Source organism: Prinia subflava, chromosome 11, assembly GCF_021018805.1.
Source record: "Prinia subflava isolate CZ2003 ecotype Zambia chromosome 11, Cam_Psub_1.2, whole genome shotgun sequence".
Lineage (NCBI taxonomy): Eukaryota > Metazoa > Chordata > Aves > Passeriformes > Cisticolidae > Prinia > Prinia subflava.
In genome coordinates this window covers 8,665,468-8,689,540 of record NC_086257.1, presented here as the reverse complement: position 1 = coordinate 8,689,540, position 24,073 = coordinate 8,665,468, and the positions used below count along the sequence as shown (strand labels likewise).

The 24,073-nt window shown below is 44.4% G+C and overlaps 1 protein-coding gene across 1 annotated transcript; it reads right to left on the bottom strand.

The window, feature by feature from the left end:
- Positions 1 to 274: 274 nt before the first annotated feature.
- Positions 275 to 3,410, bottom strand: KCNE4 (potassium voltage-gated channel subfamily E regulatory subunit 4). The gene is made up of 2 exons (XM_063407952.1): positions 3,258 to 3,410; positions 275 to 2,835 (listed from the first exon to the last, which is right to left on the bottom strand). Exon 2 carries the CDS (start codon positions 2,807 to 2,809, stop codon positions 2,318 to 2,320), a length of 492 nt encoding a protein of 163 aa, XP_063264022.1. The 5' UTR covers positions 2,810 to 2,835; positions 3,258 to 3,410; the 3' UTR covers positions 275 to 2,317.
- Positions 3,411 to 24,073: the final 20,663 nt, after the last annotated feature.

The following is a 24,073-nucleotide window of genomic DNA, read 5'->3' as shown; positions in this document are numbered from 1 at the left end:
GCCTCCCCAGCACCCTCAGATCTTTGGGTGTCCCTGTGGCCCTGCTGGCACACACTCATGACCTGAGTGTGCTGCCCAACAGCCAACAGGGACCAAAGGTGGGCTTGGAGCACCTGGCTCAGCCCTGCAGCCAGCCCACAGTGCTGCAGTACTGTAAAGCTCAAGGAATCACTTCAAAAAGAGGCTAAGGAAAGGATTCTGCAGGAATCGTGCCCACTCTTGTTGCTGGAAATCTATTTGACGTAGTACGTAGAATGAACATGGAGACTTTTCCAGGAAATGTGTTTCTTTATTTAAATAAAATTAGTGCCAGTAGAAACAGTAAACTTTAAATACATGAGACAATTATATACAACTCGATGTTAGGAATTATATACATCAGTTTTTTACAGATACACATACATTTATACCAAAAGTAAAGGACGAAGGAGAAAGCAATGGAAAATGTGACAACTTGCACATGTCAGTCTCATTTGGAAAGTTTCAGGATTCAAGTGATTCCAGGCAAAGTGCCAAACTTAATTTGGCTCCTTTCAAACTTAAAACAGCCCCTTTTAGAGTAAATCTACCAAAAAGCTTTATATGGTCTGATCCAAAGTTCAGTGAAGCCGATGGAAAAACTCCCGCTGCCTTCAGTCTGCCCCAATCGGGCCCTTTGCGAGCACAGTGGAGCCTTTGTTCTGCTGTGCTTAGAGAGAGACAGCGATCCCTGATCCCTGCATCCATTAACCCTCTGATTCCTGCATCCCATTAACCCTCTGATTCCTGCATCCCATTAACCCTTTGAGCCCTGCCCAGCAGCAGCACACAGCACGCTCTGGCTTCAGCTCATTTCTGCTGCTCAGCGTTCATGTTTTTCAAGCTCTCAAGCTCTAATGCCAGTGGATAAATCACAGAGCTATTTTAGTGCAGGAAATACATGGAGACATTTTGCAAATATTTTGCTGTGCAATGCTTTAGATTCCGGCTCTTCAGCCCTCATGCTTCAAAACTAATCAAAACACTGTAATAAGTTATTATAAAATATAAGGTATGATTGAAATATTAATTTTCTTCTTTGTATTAATTTTTACTTCTTCTAAAAGTGCAATAATTTAGCAACACATTTCATGAGCATTTGAAAAATGTCACAGTACCATTAAATTGGGGGAGGGGGAAGTCTGTGGTGGTTTGGAAAACTAGTTACTAATAGCTTCATAGAAATGCATGTGTCACATGCAAGCTGATTTAAAAAATGATGTAACACAATGCCTACCTACACTGGCTTAAATAGAGCAAAAAGTCTAGATTCTTTAATGATGTAACTGGGTACAATTTTACTGAACTCCAATAGAGAAGCACAAAATCTTGTGCCAGTCCCTGACTCAGCTGATGATTTCACTGGGGCCAGGAATTCACCTTTGCTAGGTAAATTCCATTCAGAATTCCACCCATTTTTCAAGAAGGTGTAACAGAGCAAACATCTGAGCCTTTCTACATCTTACAGCCTGTAACAAAGATCTCTAAACCTCTCCTTTAACTCACAGATCTTTACCTCTAGTGACCAAATGTACACACCTTTAAAAAATACAAAAGCAAAACAACTAAACCACCTTTCCAGTTCATAACTCAGTCACAGGCTGGATTGCAGCAGAAGGTGGTGAACCTGACCCAGGTGTAACTTAAACAGAGACAGGTAAGTGTCATGGGTCTGGAGCAGGCTTTACAAACTGCACAGGAGCTCAGTGCCTCTTTTCTTCTGCCTTGGCTTTCATTCTTTCTGTACCTAAAGTCAGTCTCCAGCCATGCTGCAATCTCCTTTCAAGTACAGCATCAACAAATTTTCAGCTGTCAAGGCCTCATTGAGCAAATGTGCTGTTGGCTGTGATTTGTCATAAGAAAAACACAGTAAGTATTTCTAGTCTATCACAGCTTTGTGTGAATGAGCATTACCCATCATTTTTAAGAACCAGGCACTTGTCTGAGGGTAACTTCCCCAAACACTTCTGAGATATTTACAGAATTCTGAAATATGCAGAGACATGCCAGTAATATTTACCTTGTTAGAAAATACATATATATTCACCATGTTCTTAGCTTTCATAGTAAGAAATAATAATGAAAAAATTAAAATTAAGCAACTCAGTTATGTGCAAGTTACACTTTGAAGTTGGGTACCACTGCTTCCTTGTCCTGCCAGCTCTCAGGAACACCTTGGGCCCAGGAGCACAGATACCTGTTCAGAGTTCATTGGAGAGCAGAAAAGCAGAGCCACAAGTTCTTCGAGGGAGCTCCACTCACGCTTTGGCAGCTGCTGGTCAGGGGAGCCCTGCGAGTGCTAGGAGTCCTTGTGGATGTTTTCCACAGAGCCCTCGGCGCTCTCGTTGAGGGGCGTTTCTGACACTTCCCCCAGTTCAGTGTCCAGCACTTCCTCCTGGATGGTGAAGTGCACGTCTGGGGAGGAGGACTCGGAGCTGACGCTGCTGCCTTCCATGGAGCAGATGGCGCAGGACAGGGAGGGCACCATGCTCTCCTGCAGCATGTTCAACATCATGGGGATCTGCACGGATTTCAGCCCTGCCACCGCTGGCAGAGGCTTTACAGCTTCCCCCCATTCTCTCTCCTCGTCTTTGTAGAGCAGAAGCAAATGGGATGACTTCTCCTTTCTTTTGGATTTCATGTAGCCAAGCATTATTCCTATCAGGAAGATCCCATAGAAAGACATGACAATCAGAATGTAAAAATACTCGTTGCTGTTGTTCTTCTCTGTGCTGGGGGATTCAGCATCAAGCATAGCTTGGGTCACATTTGCATGGTCCATCTTCAGCATGGAAAGTGTTTTACCACAGCTAAAGCCTAGAGGAGAATGTAAATGGATATGTAAGATCAAAATTCAGAGCAAAGATGTAAAAGAAGCACCTGGAAAAAGGTCACCCCAAACTCTCATAATTGCAAGCTTCCAAACCCCATACCTGATTGAAGCTCTCAATATATTATACTCCTGCATTAGTATTGTAACTGAATGAACTCTTATTCAGATACAGAAAACATTAAAGGAAAGAAAACACATAATGTTAAATTATCTTGGATTCAATGCTGAATTATAAACCCCCCAAACCATATGATTAAAGAAAGATAAAACCTATATAGAAATTAATTCTCTGCTAGGCACTTAAACATAGTTTTGAGCTACTTGATCATGTTTCCATGGTGGAGGAAAGTTAGAAGTATTATTTTGTTCAGTGATGCAGGAAAAAAATAATCAAAAAGCAACTTACGCTGGTATGCAAATAATTCCTCCTTTTGCAAAGCTCAAGAGACCTTTCCTCTACCAAATGCCGGGTGTTCTGAAAACTTTCCTCTGCTGCAGTTGGAATAAATAGCTCTCAAGAAATGTTTCATCACGTGTTTTAGAGGCACAGTTTATAATAGTTTTGTGTTGGAGTCAACAGATGAACTTGAAGGATTGCAGTTCAACCCACTGAACTCTTAACAGCTGTGAAAAGAAAAAGAGTTGGGAATTCAGATTTTACTCTTTCCTAACCAGTTCCACACTGGCTCTCTCAGCTTGTGAATCTGCTCCTTTAACTTCCCAGTTGCTAAATCTGACCTCTTACCCTGAGAACTGCTTCACGAAACGGAAAACCTGCAATTGTTATTTGGTGTTTGTCAAAACATATAGAAAAATATACATGTGAATTTTATATTCAACACTACCAAGTTATTTACAGGTCTGCTATATACAGTCTTCCCTAAAGAGATGGAGGAGGAAGCAAGTTCTTTTCTTTGGTCAGGACTAGTGACAAAGCTTTAGAAAATGTGTGCAGAACAAAGTGGTGACTTACAACTCGAGGTGCAGCTCCACTTTGCTGCAAGGTGAGGGATTGGGGAGAACTGGGCCCTGAGTTTTGAGTGAGTTTTGGGTGGACAGGTGCTGTGCTGCCTAACTTTGGGCATCAAAGCAGCAACCGTGGGATCTAGGTTCTCCACATAATCAGTGGAAGAGCACAGATTCCTCCAGGGAGAAATTTGGAGCTTCTGAAGTTTGTAGCTGCCTTCTGCCTCTGCAGAAGCAGCTAAGAGTTAATCAGCTCTGTGCATGATATTATGCCTAAGCAGAGGCCAGGGCCACTGAGTTAATGACGATGGAAGTCCAAGGGGATGTTCCAGTTCCTGGGCAGAGGGGTGCTCTCTGAGTGACACTGCTGGGCTGAGCAGGACACTGGGGAGGGCAGCTAGGATGCAGCCCGGGCTGCAGGGCCCACAGAGTTCCCAGTCATCAGCTCAGTGGTACAGGAGGCTCTGAGACCCCTTTCCAACACGTAAGCAACAGCCCAGGCCATGGGAAGAAGGAGGCCCAGCTTGCACCTTAGGGATTTCATTTCCTTATACTCTCCATCCCCGTTCTTCACACACAAAGCCCAATTAGTCAGGGCCCACATGTGAATGTCACCCCTTCTGCAAAGCTTCAAGGATGTTTATGTAACAGAACACTCCACTTCCAGAAAGCAGTAGACTGGTGCTGGAGTTTCCCAATGATAGGTCTGGGGTTTTTTTCCCTGCAGTCACTTGTGGATTCTTTGCATAGACAGCAAATTCTTTTCTAAACTCTGCCCTTACAATCCCTCTGAGGTAAAGGCAGATAGGATTAACTTCTCCTCACATGTAGGAAAAGGCAAGAGAGAGAAGTTAAGCAACTTTAGATGTAGTTGAGCACTCAAGAAAAGACAGAGTTGTATCTGTGTTGGAACCAGCATTTTCCATCATTTCTCTGAACAACTACAGAAAGGAAAAAATTACATTAGCCAGATTGCCCTCTCTGCACCTTAAAATAGAGGATCCTCCCTTTAGGATGTTGGTTTTATCTCTCTGTGCATTCCCATGTGATAGCTCAGGAGCTGTTGATGTTGGACTAACGTCTAGCGGGATTTCATCTGACAAAATCTGTCTGCAACACCAGCTTGCCAAGTCTGAATTCTTCTTCCCTGTTCCCGACAAATTACCAAGCAGGCAACAAGAGCATATCAACCATAGGCTAAAGCAGAACCCAGAGCAAGTCTCTGGGTTTTCTAGTTAACTTTAGGGAATATTTACTTCACAGCTTTCTCAGCTCCATGTGATATCTGCCCTCCCCATTCAGCTCTGGAAATTTGGGGCTTGAAAAATTAAAGACAATGTGTTAGACTTTAGCAACACCTCGTGCAGGACTTTAACAGACTCGTGAGGGAGTGCCTTGCATTTTTGGGTCAATGAAAATTGGCTCAGCCCAAGGAGAAATCCTTTCTCTCTGCCCATGAAACCCTCTTGGGAGTTGCCTGATCCTGGGAACAAGACCAGCTAAAGCCTGTCATCAGTGTCACCACTCACCTGGACACAAAGGCACATCCAGAGGCACGGACACCCCCCAGCTCCCAGCAGTAAGCTGGCAGAGCAGGGGCAGCCCAGCTCCTCTGTAGGCACCTGAATGTGCAAACAGAATCCTTTATTTGCTCCAAACCCTCAGATTCTTCATGTAGGTAAAGCCCTATACAAAATTACCAAGAAGAACTGGAGCACCCAACAGGAACACAGGAAGACTGCTCAGGTACATCCACAGATTTATGCAATTGCCCAGAAGTTTAACCGAAAGATGACTGGATTGCATAATTCTCCAGTTATTGAAAAAAAATCTTTGCAACTATGTTTACTTTGGCTAGCTGATGACATCTCTTCTCCATCTGTCAGCCCATGGTTCTTAAAAACAGTTTAATTTTAAAAAGGTCTGCAAGGAATTTCTGAGCCTTCTATAGACATGAAGAGGAGGGATAGCAAGACACTGGGGAATAACCACCTGAAAAACATATGCCACTTGCTTATCGATGCCATCAGTCAGCTTCTGAAGCTGTACTCTGTAGAAACTATATTTTTGTCTAAAAACAAGACCTAGAAAATTAAAAATTGGAGTTTTAGTTATGTTTCAAAATTATATTTGCTGCAAATTATATTGTAAAGCCATTGATCACAGCAAAAAGCTTGCTTAATATGAAATCTTTTTTTAAGCTTACTAGCTACTTCTTTTTTGATGTCCCTTCCTTCCTTCCTTCCTTCCTTTCAGATCAATTCTTTTCCTCAAACTTCAGGGAATTTTTCCTGAAATTTCACTTCCACATCTCTTATGCTTTCAGCAATTGCCTCTCATGTGTTCCTCTTCACCTTCTTTGCACCCATGTCACACAAGGCTGTAATGTTTAAGAACAATCCTCACAGTGTTGCTACCACCTTCCATATTCCCCCTTTGGAAAATGTTCAGGCCAATAAAGCAGAGCAGCAGCCAGGCACTCCAACAATGAGAAGGTCACAACATACTTGTTGATGCCAGATTTTTTTTCTCAAGGTCCCTGTCTCCGAGAGAGCCTTTTGTGGCAGCAACCTCCGTCACCAAAGGACGCAAACTTTGAGGCTTGAGGCATCCCACGGGGCAGGAATGCACAACATGGCTTAAGGGATCTTATAATGTGAGCCCTTTCTCCAAATAAAAATTTGAGGACAGTCAGAAAACTGAACAAAGACAGAATCTATTATGAAGACAACATGAAACCTCCTTAGAGACTCAGATGACTCTGCAGGCTGCCTCGGAAAATGTATGCCTAACCCTTCATTATGGGCATAATCCATGGTCTGATGCTGCATTTATCTTTCTTGCCCCAGTTAGTGAGTTAATAAGACTAAAGACACCAAACAATTGTGAAAAGGCCAGCTCCTATGGAAGCTCAGTCTGTTTGATGAGTGTTTGCTGACAGTGCCATCCTAAAGAGTATCTGAGTATGTGCTTTTTTAGAGATATCATCTGAAAAAAAAGAAGAGAAATAGGAAGGACAGAGGAGTTGGGTTTTTTTCTTCCTGCACATGCATATTTAATGGAAGTAATGTGTGGTAATTTACTGCTAGGGGAAAAAGGGAGGGAGAGTTTTGCCATGCAAGTATGAACTTATTTTTGATTTAGACCTTCCAGACACTACAGTTGACAAAGGACAACTAACCAATGGTGATCAAAAAGATGATCAATATATTTCACTCCCTTATATTATTTCAGTTAAAGCTGGAGCTGCTTTTGACACCATAAAGGAAGACATGATAAAATAGATGTTTGTGGTCCTGATCTGGTCTTGCATTTAAGGACCTGCCATACTGACTGACTTTCAGTCCTGCTGCAAAATTCACACCTCAGTGAGGACCTGAGCCAAAGCCCCCTAAAGTTACTGGCAGTGCCTCTCCTAAAACAAACATCAGCACCTGCTCCTTTCAAGTTCTGTGGGACTCAGTGAAGCCTGTGAGTGTGTTGGAATAAAAGCTAGTTCAAAAGCAGCAATGCACTCATTCCCAGAGCAGGCAGTGAGGGGCAGAAGTAGCACAAGCCACGTGCTTAAGTGTACTAACAGTATGAAATTTATGAGCTTCACTAGGTGTTCTTAGTGCTTCTATGCCTCATCAGTTCAGCCACTTTAGTGAAATTAATCTAATAATACCTACAAATTTCTTGTGCTGGGAGGCACAGCATGGTCACCACCCAAAAAAGCAACAACCACTGTGTCCAGAAGCACCAGGAATGGGTTGGCAGCTGAGCCACTCCCACATGGCCTTAAGTTCAGTGTCATTTTCCACCACTCTCCCTTATTTTTCATACTGCAGAAATAGATGACATTCTTCATAAACTTGACACAAGCAATTTCTAGAGGATGATGGCAATTTCCTCAGTGTCATCCATAATATACTGTGCCACCATCTGGATGCCAAGTGGGAATAATGGTCTGATCTGTTATTAACTATAAAAAACTTAGTCAAATGCTACAGCTCTGCCTTGTTACCTTACACTCTTTACTGGGGAAAACATGCAGATATAACTCCAGAAGAGGCATGCATCGGCCTTCTCTCTGACTTCAGAGTTTAGTTTGCTTTAATTCAAATTTTATTTAACCTTTATAGCAGATCCATATTCATGAAACTTGAAATTTCTCAGGCCTTCTCTGCACAAAGGGCAGCAAAAAATATTTTAATGAACAGAAGCAAATACAGGGGTTAGTAGCATCTCACAGCCAAGGTGACCACCTGCACTCAGTCTCAGCTCTAGCAGTGGTAAGAAATTTCCCAGAAGCCACATCTGGAGTGTGCAATTGCTCTCCAAGCACACAACAAAGAACTGTAAAGGCAAATTGGTTTCAGATCCTGAGAGATGACAAGCAACAGAAAACCTCAATGATATCTGTAATAACAGTTCAGACTAAATTTAGCATTTACTGTAAGGCATGTGTTGTGAGAGTCTTGGAGTTTTGGAGACGCATTCCATTTCAACCACTAAACTGAATTTCAGAAAGCTAGGAGTGGCTGCAAACAGAGTGGAAACAGGTAATGGTACCAATAACAAGAAATTACATTAAAAAAATTAACAACTTTTCAGTGGTTAATATGAGAATCTGAGTTCAAAGTCATCACAGCCTCAATTCAGCTTCCTGTAGCTGACAGGTTACAAAGTTACTTTATTAACATTAATTTCCATGCAATAAAATGAATTCTATCTTTCCCATCACCTTACCCTTTTCTTTTAATGTGACATAGTGAATGTAGTGATGCTTGATTTGAAAATACTTTTTTTCCTTTTTCCTTTACTTTTTCTTCCCCCAAATATAATTATCTGTTGGATGCATCACTTTAAAGACAAAATTAACTCACAGCTTACTTTGCTTTTGGAGCCAAATAGTAGATTCAGCTGCTCTGTATGGCTCAACTATATTCAACATTATTTGCTTCTATTTTTATCCAAAACAGCAAGCAAAAGACTAAATTCTGGATGTCAGTGAAAACAAATAAATCAAGAGCCTTTAAATGTGATTAGCAGTGTTTAGGAGAAAATCACTGACAAATCCAAACACACAATTCTTTCTCTTCAGCAAAGAGAGAGTTCTTGCTCTCCCAGCTATGGAAGGGTCCTTGTTTAGGTCCATTCATTCTCCCTGAACAGCTTCTAGCTCCAATCTGCTCAGAATTAGCACTTTGATTTACATTATTGAAGGTTTTTCAACTACAAATTGTAGATAAAGGGATATGTATCAATATGTATAGGGCTTTTGAAAAATTCCTCTGTATGCAGCATGAAGAGCCCAGGTTTTTTGTTTTTGTTTTTGTTTTGTTGTTGTTGTTGTTGTTTTTGGTGGGGTTTTTTGTTTGGTTGGGTTTTTTTGGGGTTTTGTTTGTTTGTTTGTTTGTTTTGGGGTTTTTTTTGTTAATTTTAAGACTTTCTACGACAAGAGAAATTCAACAATGCCAGTAATTGCTAAGCACAAGAAACAAAGGGGACAAAAGCACTGAAAATATTCAAGTGCTCAACTTGAACCCTCACCTAAGCACAGATCATAAATTAAAGATCATTGGAAAAGTTGAGATGCTTACCCAGCGTAAGGTAAAAAGCTTACGGAGACACTGATAAGCATCTAGCTGTCCAGTTAAACACAACCAGAGATCAAATAGGGAAGCATGCACTAATTCCTTGTGCCAGGAAATGTTTTGTTAGAATGGGTTCACATCAGCTGAGGCTCTGCTGCCTTTCTGAGGAGCAGCAGCCACACATTCCCTGTTGCCACTTACACAAGTTCATGTCTCTCCCCAGGTAATCTCTTCCTCCTCGGTTCTGCAGGCTGTGGAGAAGCCCAGCATGGCTCCTTTTGCCTTGAGCTTTTTAGAAAGAAATGATATTTGGAAGCCAAGGAGAACAGAGGAGCAGGATCCTCTCTCATGAAACAAACAGGGCAAGGTTCACACATGCAGTGACTTCACTTGCTCAGGTTTGGAGGTGTAACAGTTCTCAAAGTTGGTCACACTCCAAAGAACTTGAGAAGAAAAACAAACAGACAAAAGTTTAATCATGAGGGAAACCACAGACTCTGAAATCAAGGAGACAGCTCTTGCTTAGTCCTACTAAACCACAGCATTGTGGGTTTAATTTTCATACATCAAGAAAAGGTAAAGATGCCAACATTTAATAATGCAAGTTCTGCCTCAGACATGCCCAGAGCTCCCACTGAATCCAGCAGGATTTTAGTGAGTGTTAGGAATACAACTACTGGTACAAGGCAGGGTACCAGTCCAGCTTCCAGCATGGTCTCTGTCTGTTTTTCTGCTTTAGGATTAAAGTACCTGCCCGTACTAAGGGGTACTTCATACCAAGTTCTAACACTGCTCTTGAACATGCAGCATTCAAAAGAGATTGGAAACAGAGAGGGAGATCATCATGGCATTTACTACAAAAACAATTCTACCCCTTTAGGAACTCACATCATACAGTAAAAACTACAGCCCGAGTGTCATAATGATCTTCCATCCTCCCGAGGGCAGCAAACACGTGCAGGGGGAGATTCACTCTCCTCTCCCAGAAATAAGTGTGGGGCAGAGATGAAAGGAACAGAGAGTGCTGTCACAGTAGCACACATCCAGCCCAGCCAAAGGAAAAGCACTTGCAAGGCTTTAGAGGAAGCACCCACTTTTTTTTCATTGTTATTTCTTCCAATCCCACAAAATTAGTTCACAAAGAGAGAAGCAGCCTATCCTTGTTTCACAGCCATGTCAGTGTAATGTCCCAGGTCACTGTGACCTTCAGCGCTTGTGAGATTTTCATTTTCACATGAATACCAGATGCTGAGCCCTCTCCCTCTGATATTCACTTTTCTACATCAGTCACTCCGATCATGTGTGTTTGTGGCACTCCCTCTGAGTTTTTGTTGTGAATCCTCCACATTTGACTGTAGCTGTTACAGCAAACATCCATTAATTTCAGCTCTCAACCCTGTTGACCTGAATCTTCATGGGATTTCAAATACAGCTTAGATTACATCACTGCTGTTCTCTACAGCAGTCCCCTTTCAAGCTGAAGCAACTAAGATAGCACTTCAGTTTGATCTATTACATCTTGGCATCTGTTGACTGTATTCACTTTTTAGAGCATTCACTTTTTAAAACACTCAGAACAACTATTTGTATTCTTGTTCCAAAACTCCACTTTGGAAACACAACAAAAGGAACAAAATAGCAATCTGGGGTGTAAAGAGCACCAATAGGATGAGCAGGTGTATAGCAAGGAGGACAGAAGGAATAAAAAAGAGGCAGCAACAGCACATGCATCCTCTCCAAAGGGAGGGATTCTGCAAGGCAGAGGAGGGAAGCAGTAAGCTGTGATTTCTGAAACCTGAGGCTCGGATTTGTTCCTGTGTTTCAGTATTTCTGAAACCTGAGGCTCGGATTTGTTCCTGTGTTTCAGTATTTTGGTATTAGTGCTCATAGCCACAGCTGTGAGTGTGCAGGAAAAGGCTCCCTAAATGCACAATGTAAAGAATGGGTTGTAGGCAATGCAGCATCATGCCAGCTCTAACAGGACAGGATTTCTTTCTTCTTAACTGTTAGGAAACCTTTATTTCCTTCAGTTAACACAAGCACTCCTAATCCAGCCTGGCGTGGACAACCAATGGAGTTTGAATAATCTAATCCTCTACTGCCAGGACCTTGGCTAATGTAACAGCCCCCCAAACCCTCCCACACCTCCTGCATGAAAGGTGTTTGCAAAGAGTTCCAAGAGACCTGCAAAAGCCCAAGGGAAGCCCTGCTGACATCTCCCCTATCACTGCTTTCAGGGGAAATCACTGCAGATCAGGAACTCCCAGGGGTTTGCAGGTGGCATCAAACTGAACCAGGAGTGCAGCCTTGGGAAGCACTGCCATAGTCCATGCTGGGTCTGTGCCCACACCACCCACGGAAAACTGCCCCTGTGCCCGTGGGGAACAGAAACAGGGGAGACAGCACACACCAACAGTGCGACAAGGCTGAGCAAAGGAACCCAAACTGAATTCCCAAATGGATCCTTAAAAATGAAAACAAAGAAAAGAAATTTAGCAGCATAAAAATGCCTACTCTAGGCAGAGGTGGTTTACTTAAAAATGATAAATAAAACCAGAGGGGATGTCTTTTTCAAATGCAATCCTTTATATCTCACTGGGCAGACATGAAAAAATTTTGTTAAAGCAAAGACAACCATTGCTTTGATGGAATTGTGCATTTAGAATTTAGGGAAAAACACTCTTCCTCTCTTGGCTGCTTGTAACATGTGAATAATCAGCCCAAAGTAAACAACATGTGGTCTTGTGTGGTCTTTCTTTTCATATGAGGTTGGTATTTCAGTTGAAACTAGGAAGTGACAGGAAGTGGGGAGTTCTGTGCAGATACAGGAGACCTTGTGCTTTCCCAACGAGCTCTGGAAATGCAGTGTGTTTGAAGAAAAAAAATCATTCCTGTTGCAGACAGGAAATGCAAAAAAGAAAAAAAAATCTAAACACATAGAATGAATAAATATTCCTTTGAGTCATATAACTAAAGGATTTTGTGTAGCCTTATTTACAACATTTCCTGGCTCTTTCATGAGCATTTCAATGCTCCAGCGTCACTGAGTACCAACCAATTCTTAAACTGAAGTGTTAAAGGAGTTCCTGAAAGCAACATAAGTGCTACATTATTTGCAATATAATTCTTGATGTGTGGCGGTGGCTCACATAAATGATCCACTTAGGGAAGAGAAACAGAGCTCTGGCAGACACAAAGGCTCAGCACTGCAGGGTCTGTGCTCCCCTTGTGCTGCACTGCAGGCAAGGGAACCATTAGCTGCTTTCTTCGGGAAGGCTCCTGAAAGAATGATGAGGGTTTAACATGCTGCTACCCATTTTCACACCAATATGGGCAGTGGAACTCTTGTGTTGTGTTTCTGAACCGCTGCTCTCTCACCCAGCCCCAGCATGCCCTGACTGCTCCCATCCTGGCAGGGCATGCACACCAAGCATCAACCCTGCCGGTTTTCCAGCTGTCTGCTCCCTTTCCCTACCCCAGATCCTCTCTGCACCATCCATCCATATCCCCAGCAGCCCAGCCCTCCCTCTGCGAGGGTTTGACCTCCACCCTGCCCAGCCATTCAGTGCAGCTCAGCCAAAGCCCTGGAGAGGTTTGCTCCCTCCAGGCCCCTCGCAGGATTTGGCTGTGTCCCTGTGTCCCTCGGGCTCAGCTTCGTGCTCTGTGGAGTACAGAGGCACGAGGACACAGCCTCCCCTCATATACAAAATCCTTCCACTGGAAGCCATAGCTTTGAATACTGGGACCCATGTGGTCCTTGCCTTCCTTTCTGGGCTTCCCACCTTCTGAGTTAAACATCCCACCACCTTCTCCCTCTGTGACTCTTGTCCCTCGCCTTTGATTTCTCCCAAATTATCTCATTTTCACCATCAGTCCTTCAAAAAACAGGTTGCCAAATCATCTCCTTAAAACCCCTCTAAAATCAACCTACTATCTAACAGTAGTAGAGTGGGAAGTGAGATAGAAAAAATATTGTAAATAACACTAAAATACCATGAAAAATACTGATGTGCACTCAGTACCATATCCTTATACTTGTCCATACCTTCTGTGTCTTTTCTCTGACATTACTGGCTATAAACACTACGTGTCACATCAAACCAAATTGCTCTGTTTGTGCTGGGGCAGGACTGTGTTTTTCTGGAGTAAAATACCTCACGTTTTTCTGAGCCCTGAAATAGCAATCACATCCCGTAGGTTTGTGAAGACACTCAGCTCTGCAGGGTTCCAAGTGCTTTCCCAATACCTCCCCTCAAGAAGGAGTTGCCCAAAGCAGTCCCTTCCTTCTCCCCAAAGATAAATTCTCTTTGCCACATTTCCCTGGGGGTGCAGCTCAGCACCTTGATCTCCACACCACCAGCACTGGGTGCAAGGCACATTCCAGGAATGCTTCCAGCCATAGTCTGTGTTTCCAGCCCCTAACTCTCCTCCTTTTCCTGAAACTTCACTCATGCTTTAGTCAGACTTTTTCTTTTAAATAGTTCCTCATTCAAAAGCAGAGAGGGGTGAATCTATTCTGGAAGATTCCCTACCCAGGTCCTCATTGCCTGGTATAGCCTATTAGGATTGGAGCTCAGATCAAGAAAATATTAATCTGAATTCATTTGCATTTGTAAATAACAGATTTAAATGAAAGAGTGGATGCAGAATTAACAGCGTTAGGATTAGCTAGCAGCATAAGCAAAAAAAGAACCATAAAACAAACACAAAAAAAAAATTTAAAAGCCAGTTGTTTGGGATTAAGGAGTTTTGACAATTAAGCTTTATGATTTGCTGCTGAACCAACCAACAAGTCAAAATATGTCATTTTTTTCCTAAACTCAAGAACTAAAAGAAAAAATAAACTCCAACCAATGTTTTGGTCTATTATAAAGTCTTTTTTTTTTTTTTTTTTTAATATCAGGATCTGAAGATTACTACAGAACAGAACTTAAGATTGCCAGTGATGAGCTGTGCCAGGGTGCAAGTTTGAAATGACAAGGGCAGAACCATCTTGTTCTGGAGTCCCTCATGATGTCGGGGTGAATAAAGCAAAATTAATCCCTTCCAGTTATGTGAAGGATGAAAAGCAGCTGCAGAGTCACTCAAACAGACACAGATTAGAAATCCCTGAGGATACCACACCACTTACCTCCAGGATCAGCAGGCTCTGCCCTGCCTCTGCTGCAGCCCCACTGGCTCCTGTAGCTCTCTCAGAAGGCAGGGCTGAGCTGACAGACATTACAGGATCCCAAAAGTTCCTGGGAGGAAGGTCACAGCCTCCTGTGCTCCTTCACAGACACCCACTACACTTCATTTTAAGGAAAGAAAGCATCTCTTTTATTACAGGCACTCAACCAGCACAGGCACGGCCTGGGAACTGTTCAATTCCACAGGACATCAAACCCACACAGAGATCATTCCCCACTGAAGTCACTGTGTTGGTTTGTTTTTCTGTAAGGTGAATCATATTCTGCCCTTTGGGTTTAACACCTAAATCCTTTTCTAGAGAAGATTCCTACCAGCTCAGCTCTGTAAATGGCCTCATCACCTCATATCCCAGTGATGTCAACAGCAACAAGGGTTGGTCACCTCCTCACCATGCCCTAGAACACCACATTTGTGTTCCTACAAATCTGCCCCTTGGCAGCCACCTCCAGTTCTCCCAGTTTAATGTTTGCTGGTCTCTGGTACATCTCTGCCATTGGGTCCCTCTCAAACACAACTCTTCTGGACTCTCTTTGGTATTCAACAAACCACAACAGGTTTCCTACGGGTGGGAGTTGTGATAGATCCTGTCTCATCACTGGAAATCTCAGTGTGGGAAGTTTAGGTCATCACTAAAACACCAAGCTGTCTTTTTAGGTTTTTTGGTGTTTGGTTCATGTCTTTTTATCCAGCCCTCCATGACTGGTTTCAGGGTCTGACAAAACTCAAAAAGGATAGAAAAGGAAACACAGACATTATTTTGGGCACCCAGTGCTCAGACTCTTCCAATAAATTGCCCCGTGCCTTGCTGTAAATTAGCTCAGGAAAGCAGACATTTTGCTAAATTAAAGATATTAGAAATCTTATGAGCAAAGTGAGCTTATGCCTTGCCCCCTAATTCATCAGCATTTTCATCTAATTTCTCTTATTTTACTCAACCTTTCATTTCAGAACTGGTCAAGTTACAACCACATGGGTTCATTATCACATGGAAAAATCCACGTGCCAGGCCAGTGGCACAGACTGCAGCAGCTCTGTGAGAGCAGTGACTCCAGCAGGAGTGAGCTGCACATCCATCCCCGGCCGGCCTCCCCTCGGCCCGGGTTGCCATGGCCACGAGCGATGCTCGGGAGAGGAGATTGCCATGGCACCCAGGCAAGGGGGCTGCCCGGGCCAGGGCACACTCCTGATTCCAGCTGCCATCGTTTTCATTAATAAGGGAAAGTAATGTAGCCAATTACACACAGGTAATGTAGATTTCTGGGGCCATTTCTGTTGGACTAAACTTAGGAGAGGTTCTAATCCAGCTTTAAAAACAAGTGCCAAAACTACATGTGCTTGTTAACAAAATCACAGACAAAACACATTGGATTTCTATTGTTATAACAATAAAGTGAGGGCAATTAATATGGACTAAACATTAGTAAAAACCAAATGAGGATCCCTCAGATCTACATGAACCCCATACTACTTTCTGAAGATGAAAGGTGGAGGCTTCCTTCCTAAGGGGCAGATACAGTGCAAGGAAAACCAAGCAAGCAGTAATCTCTGTACCAGGATTTTTAATACTGGAGATTTGTCCATGACTGGGGGTATTCAGAACTCAGTCTGTGACTCACAGGCACTCTTAAGCAGGACCCTGTTATCACCTCCCATTTAATAACTCCCCCATTTAATCAGATACCCTGCAGCACTGAGATACTCATCTCACACCGCTGAGCTGTTGCCAAGACACCATTCATACTTCTGACTCCCCATTAACATCAGCTAATAATCTTCTGCCCTCGGCTTTCAAAGCACTCCACAAGGATCCAAGGCTGCTGTAAGAAAACAGGGCAAGAGAGAAAAGCTTCTTGCTCTTGCAAGCAGTCAAATTAACTTTAGCCCATGGCTTTTGCATGCCTCAGATAACCAAGAAACCAGAAAAATAAAATCCTAAATCCATTACTTTAATCATTTGGGGATCTGAGTTGTGAATTTTGAATTACAGCTTGCTAGGAGTTGGCAGGAGCAATTAAACTTTAAGAAGCAGACATGACCACAGGTTCCTCTGTTCCCACCCGTTTCTCCCTCGAGTGCTAACAAGGTCTCTCTCTCTCTCTCTCTCTCTCTCTCTCTCTCTCTCTCTCTCTGCTTACATCCATAGCTGGGTCCCTCCTCCTTCCCTGGAAGCCCAGAGCACAACCCTCCACTTCTCAGCTGCTTTCCCATTTTGTTCAAAACACGGAGGATTTGAGCAGAGGTTCAGGCAGGGGCACAGCAACTGTTGATCCTGAACAAAGCTTTTGGGATCAGCATCCCAGGGCTGGGGCTGGGGCAAGCCGTGCTGCAGAGGCTGGCCAGCACTGCTGCTCCTCAGCGTGCACAAAGTCAGGGAGATGGAAGAATTCCAGCCACACTCATCTCACCCCATTATTTTGCTCTGACTGAAACAAACTGTTATCTTTGACCCTACTCTCCTCCTAGGATGCAATCACAGCACTTGTGAAATGCTGCTGCTTCTGCAACACTAAACCCACGGTGAGGAAATCAGCCCTGTAGATCTGAGTCTGAGCAAGAGCTACAGACAGCCAGAAACCCCCACGTTTCAGGGCTGTGTGTCCCAGGCTCTACACTGCTAACACTCACTCTGTGTCTTTAGCCCTTGGCACCATCACCGTGGTACAGGGAGATGAATGCCAAGGCTGCTGCAGGAAGCCAACAGAGCAATAAATGTCCAACCTCTACTGCAGCACCAGATTATTCCTACCCTCAGGTAGGTTTGTGTCAGATCTTATTTCAGCTGAACTTGATATTAGCCTTCAGAACAGGTAAAATAAAGAAATTCTTACATCTATGAAAAAAATACTGCAGGCAAATAAAAGAGGGATAAGGACCCCAAACCAACACATTTTGTTGAGGTCGGTGTGATGATACGTGGGTGTGAGAAGTGGAGATTTCTGACTTGCACCCTTCATTCTGTCACTGGACACATCACTTGCTCCAGGACTGAGAGGAAAACATGACTGGGTCACTGCCCGGCAGGAAGATGACCTCCAAGAGGGTCAGGGGCTCTCCCCTACAGCAGGAAAACTACAAAGGATGGATTCAGAAGAGATAAAGATTTTTTTTTTATTTTTTTTTTTGCTTTGATATTGTGAAATAGACAGTCAAAATCTTTTCAAAATAAATAAAGTAGGACTGGGAAGATAATTCTTTACAATAATGAAAGGTATTGCTTTTTTCTTGATCCAAGATGTGAGGGAATCAGGTCAGAACCATGGGTCTTTGCCCTTGTGGGAGATTCCCAAATTCACAGGAAAACAAATGCCACTGCAGCTCACCAAGTCATCTCTTGCACGCAGCTGCTGTCGTAACTGAGTCACTGACAGGCTACAAACATTTCCCACCACTTTCCAGTAAGGTTGTGGGGCTTTTTTTTGTCTGGTGACCAAAAAGAAAAAACCAAGTCAGCTCTGGCACAAAATTCCTGTGTTACATTTTAAATATTACTGAAATTATATTTAAATGGTATAAATATCTATTGCCATCCTTTACACCTACTGTCAGCTGAGTTTTCTTACACTGCAGTGTCAGGGAATGAACACACTCAGACTGTGCCCCAAGATATTCATATTCAGCCGTTTAAGACTATCACATGGACCAGCAGACAAACGCCAGTGGAGATACTTTTGCATTTGAAACTACCAATACCAACATTTCAGTTCATTAGCTGAGGAAATTTTAAAAAATTAAGTAAATTATCCAACCTCACGAGGTCTGAGTTACTGATTCCTTCAGTGCTTCAGGACCATTTACCCCCAGAGTGGCTGCAGTGACAAGGGGCTCGGTCACACTTGTTTGCTGGTTGGACACCACATGACCAAGGTGGGTGCCCTGTGCAGCCAGGCTGCTCCACCTCTGCAAACACCTGCAGAAGTGATGCCTGCTCACACCAAAAAACTCCTTGAGGCAGAGACAGCTTGAGGTATAAAATCCAGAACAAAAGAGATGAAGAGAAGGGATAATGAAGAGGATTAAAGTTTCAATATACTCTAGAAAAAAAATTGACAAGACTTCTGTCAGCTCAGTTAATACAGAAAGTCTTTTGGTGCAGCTGAAACGTGCTTCTGATCTTAAAAATGATTTATAAATTAGGAGTGAGATACCAGATGTGGCGATGATGCAAGCATTTGAGATGCATCAATCTTTAAAGCTATTTCTCTCTAAAAACTATGAGAAAGGTCTTGGCAGCAAAATCATAAAGTTTTTTTTTAAAAAGGGGAAAAAGATACAAATTATTTCTTAAGGGGAGCTAGGAAGACAACCAAAGTGGGACTATGGAACAGTGGAAGCTGGCTATAACTTTCTGCAGCCCCTCTAAAGGTTACCACAGCAGTGTCCTTTGCTGTGTGACATGGGCTTGGTGCGGTGTCTAGCCTGAAATGGAGTGCTGCAAGCTTCCAGAGAGAGCTCTCGCTGCAGACAGCCTGCGGGGGCTTGGGCAGCCTCAGCACGGCCAGGGGCTGCAAGGGCTCAGCTCTCAGCAGGGATCTCAGCTCTCAGCAGTGATTTCAGCTCTGAGCAGTGATTTCAGCTCTGAGCAGTGGTTTCAGCTCTGAGCAGGGATCTCAGCTCTGAGCAGTGGTTTCAGCTCTGAGCAGTGATCTCAGCTCTGAGCAGTGATTTCAGCTCTGAGCAGTGGTTTCAGCTCTGAGCAGGGATCTCAGCTCTGAGCAGTGGTTTCAGCTCTGAGCAGTGATTTCAGCTCTGAGCAGTAATTTCAGCTCTGAGCAGTGATTTCAGCTCTGAGCAGTGGTTTCAGCTCTCAGCAGTGATTTCAGCTCTGAGCAGTGGTTTCAGCTCTGAGCAGGGATCTCAGCTCTGAGCAGGGATCTCAGCTCTGAGCAGTGATTTCAGCTCTGAGCAGTGATTTCAGCTCTGAGCAGTGATTTCAGCTCTCAGCAGGGATCTCAGCTCCGAGCAGTGGTCTCAGCTCTGAGCAGGGATCTCAGCTCTGAGCAGGGATCTCAGCTCCGAGCAGGGATCTCAGCTCCGAGCAGTGGTCTCAGCTCTCAGCACTGGTTTCAGCTCTGAGCAGTGGTTTCAGCTCTGAGCAGTGATCTCAGCTCTGAGCAGTGATCTCAGCTCTGAGCAGTGATCTCAGCTCTGAGCAGTGATTTCAGCTCTGAGCAGTGGTTTCAGCTCTGAGCAGGGATCTCAGCTCTGAGCAGGGATCTCAGCTCTGAGCAGTGGTTTCAGCTCTGAGCAGTGGTTTCAGCTCTGAGCAGTGATCTCAGCTCTGAGCAGTGATTTCAGCTCTGCCTTGCAAGGTGTTCCCAGACCCACTCAGGGACAGGGAACACAGCAGTGCTCTGTAGCAATTTCCAGCCTTTATTGTCCAGCCCCGCAAAGGGTGACCAGGGATGGCAGCTCCCTCTGGACAGGGGAACAGCTCGGGTATTTATGGGGGAAAGCAGGGGTGGTACCAAAGGGGAGAAGCCGATGGGTTGGAAAGGATCTACATGAGTCTATCAGAGCATTGTGGGCACTTTACCCTGCCTCATCTAAGGGCTCTCTCTCCCGGGGAGGGGGTTTGAGGTGAGTTTATCACATTGCTCTCAAGGGACATCCCTCCAGGTCAGAGGCCTGGCAGGTTCATCCTCCTCCACGGTACGAAGTGTTTACGGGGAGGGAGCTCAGAGCGGAGGCTGCTGTCAGGGGGATCCCTGCCCTGGCTGGGTCTGTGCACGGCTGGCTCAGCACAGGGAGCGGCGGGGCCGGGCTGCGGCCGTGCCTGGGACCAGCCCTGCTCCTCTGTCCCGCCCCACACGGGTCAGGCCCGGGATAAGGCTGGGCAGGAGCCCGGCACCACCAGGGACCCCATGGCATCACCAGGGACCCCACGGCACTGCCACTGCTCCTGCAGGGACCCCACGGCACTGCCACTGCTCCCGATAGGGACTCCATGGCACTGTCACTGCCCTGCCAGGGACCCCATGGCACTGCCAGGGACCCCATGGCACTGCCACTGCCCCGCCAGGGACCCCATGGCACTGCCACTGCTCCCGATAGGAACTCCACGGCACTGTCACTGTTCCTGCAGGGACCCCATGGCACTGCCACTGCCCTGCCAGGGACCCCACGTCACTGCCAGGGACCCCACGGCACTGCCACTGCTCCTGCCAGGGACCCCACGGCACTGCCACTGCCCCACCAGGGACCCCATGGCACTGCCAGGGACCCCACGGCACTGCCACTGCCCCACCAGGGACCCCATGGCACTGCCAAGGATCCCATGGCACTGCCACTGCTCCTGCAGGGACCTCATGGCACTGCCACTGCTACTGCCCCGGGCACACAGGGAACACCCGGAGACTCAGACACACGCAGGGAAGAGAGCGGGGAAGAGAAGGCACCAAACCATCCTTAAAAGAGGCCGTACTTAAACAAAAGGTTGAAAGAAGCCAGGGAGGTGGCTGTAATCTCAGCCCTAAGAGGGAAAGAAAACGTGAAATGGTGTCAGCCTGTGTTCCTAATGAGACTTTCTAAGGCTTTGTTGCACTGAATCAGCACAGGATTCTTCAAATCACCACAAGCTCGAAATTTCTATCACAATAAAGCTGTTCTGAGTACTACTGGAGCTTTCTTGAAAAAGTAAATAAACAAAGACAAACAGATGGAAATAATTATAATTTGAATACTCGGAATTGTTGGAGTGCAGTTTTTGACTATCCCAGATTGGTCTGGGTTTGAAAAACCAATTCAAACATTTTCTACAAAAAGTAAGAAAAGGCTAGAAAAGAGGAAAAAAACCCCAACCCCCCCCCCCCCCCCAAAAAAAAAAAACAACGAAACCCCACCACAAAGAACTGACTCCTGGCATAACCATGTGGGAGGTTCCTGGGCTTTTTGTTGTCTCCATCACACAATCCATGGAGCCCTGAGGGACAGGCTGGCACCCTGGCACCCACCTTCACACAGGGACGAGCCCCTGGACTGGGACACACAGAGAGTGGTCCAGCAGTGCAGGTGTTTGACCAGGTATTTGCTGTGGCACACGAGGGCCAGGACAATGGTTCAGCAAAGGAGAGGGGCAGGCAGTGCCCCCCAGCACAGAGGGGGATGGAGAAGGGGTGAAGGGGCAGCTCCCAGCACCAGGGGTGCATCCTGCAGCCAGTGAAACTGTCAGACATCACATGGCAATTCAGCACCTTGCTTAATTTTAAGTATGGAATATTCAGGCTAATGGAAAAAGAAAGGTGTCAGGATAACGTAAATTTTTCTCTTTTCCTTTTCTATTTTTAATCAGGTTCTCCATTTCCCACTGAGTTGTGGCTGCTACAGACCAGCAACACTGGCTATTCACAAACCCTCAGCCAGAGCCAGAGAAGAGCAAATCTTTGCTTTCATGGCAGGCATTTCTCAAATGGAATTCTTTCTCTCTGCCAAATTAGCTCACCCTTCCACAAGGACCACAAGGACAGGGTGGCTACACACCTGCACAGTGCCCTGAGCACAGGCTGCTGCAGGTGACACTTGGCAGCCACAGCCTCACTGTTCCAGCATTGCAGAAAAAATCCTGTCTAGAAATCTCTGCCAGTCAAGACTTACAGAGGGCATCATGCCTCCTGTGGAAGCAATCCATTTTATCTACATCTTCCTGTAAATTCTGTAAAACAATTTAAAAAGACAAAGCATCAGTTATGGGAAAAAAGCACACCAGAAAGGTCTGATCAGCCCATGGTATAATGAAAAGTTACTGGTAGAAAATAAAACTGAGAAGGAAATGGAAAAATGGTTTTAAAACAAGTATCACTTAGTAGCACTGGGAAATATTCTGGGGAAAGTCCCAAATCTCATCTATTTATGAAAACATTAGGAAAATTACTGCAAAACACAAGGGGGGACACTCCCCATCAGCAATACACTGCCCTCAACCAAATCTGGCATCTGCCAGTCCTGGAAAACCTCACATAATCCATTACTAAGCACATGGAGAAATAACTGTATGGGAGATACTTTCAAATAAATATTTCAGACGATGATCAAGATTTCAAATAAAAATTGAAGAAATTTCTCAGAGAAATGTTAGCACATTTTACTTATCCTCGGGGAGACATCAGACAGTTCAGCAGGAACCACTACAGCCCAAAACTCCACGGTGGTCTGCACCAGGAAGGGACAACCCCAAACCTTCTGGCCCAAGCCTGCCCTGTTGCAGGTCACCCACACAATGTTTGCTGTGCCTGTCAGCCCGTGGGGGTGCAGAGGCACAGGCAGATCTCCCACCGGAGCTGCACTCAATCAGTGACTTATCAACCCATTTTGATACAGAAATTACTCTTGCAAAGTCTCCCTTTTTTGATTCTCCCGTTGTTTTACAGCTCTTACTCAACTTTGGCAAGAAGGGGAAGAAGGAGGATGTGATGCTGAACTGGCCAGATTGCTCATTGGCATTCTCAGCCTGCCTGCTAATTATGTTACGCTGCTCTAGCTGGAACAGACCTTGTCCTGAATTGCAACAAAATTAAGCAAAATCATTTCCAAGAAACCTGGCAGAAACACTCAGTAAACCTGTATGAGATCCAGAGAACTCATGAAACACAAAATGCTTAATGAGTTTCAGTAAATAGCTTCCTTACAGCTTGTTAAACATCCACAACCTATCTTCCAACTACACTGCCTAACAAGGAACCACGCTTTCCAAATCATTCCTCAGTCTTGTAAGCTATATGCTTAAGATTTAAAAACAACTATATAAATATGGTACTAGGAAATGTACCAAAAATAGAGTTTGCTGAAAAATTCCTGATATAAATCTTATTTCAAAAAACCTGAACTGTATCTGACCACCATTATTAAGATACAGCTCTAACTCAAAGCCTGTACTAATAGCTAAGCATCCAGGATGTTTTACCAGGTAGGCATACAGTGAATTTTATGGGAATTTGACGGACAGTCTCTTTTCGTATTAGTAATTTCATATTTCAAAATGATGCTTCTTTCTCCTTTAACATCTCCAGGAGGCTAAAGTAGCAGAAGCTTGATGGAAATTTACTTTATGTAAGGAAACTTACTCAATGTAAGGATCTACGTCAAAATCTCACCATTTCAGAGGAATAAAGGTCACCAGCCACCAGGCTCGTTGCCAAACCCCACTGTGATTGCACATCAATGGGAAGCCATATAAACTTTTCCATTAAAACTTAACTCCTATATTCATAAAGTTGTCTCTCAATTATCTGCAAATAATTACCAAAACAAAAACCAAACAACCTACCCAACCTTGCTACCAGCAGAAGGCATTACAGTTCCAGAGAAAGAAATAAACACACACTTGTAATAAAGTGGGAAAGGGTACAGTGGAATACATGAAAATTCAGGGGCCAGGGATTCAAATGTGGTTTTTTTTTCTTGCGGTTGCACTTGGCAATGCTGAGTTCCCCTGAAGTCTGATATAAAACATCTTTTTGACATTTCAAGCATGACAGGCTGCACTATCCCTTTG

Excerpts from the sequence above, each read along its gene's own strand:
- KCNE4 (XM_063407952.1), bottom strand. The coding sequence starts at position 2,809 with ATGCTGAAGATGGACCATGCAAATGTGACCCAAGCTATGCTTGATGCT.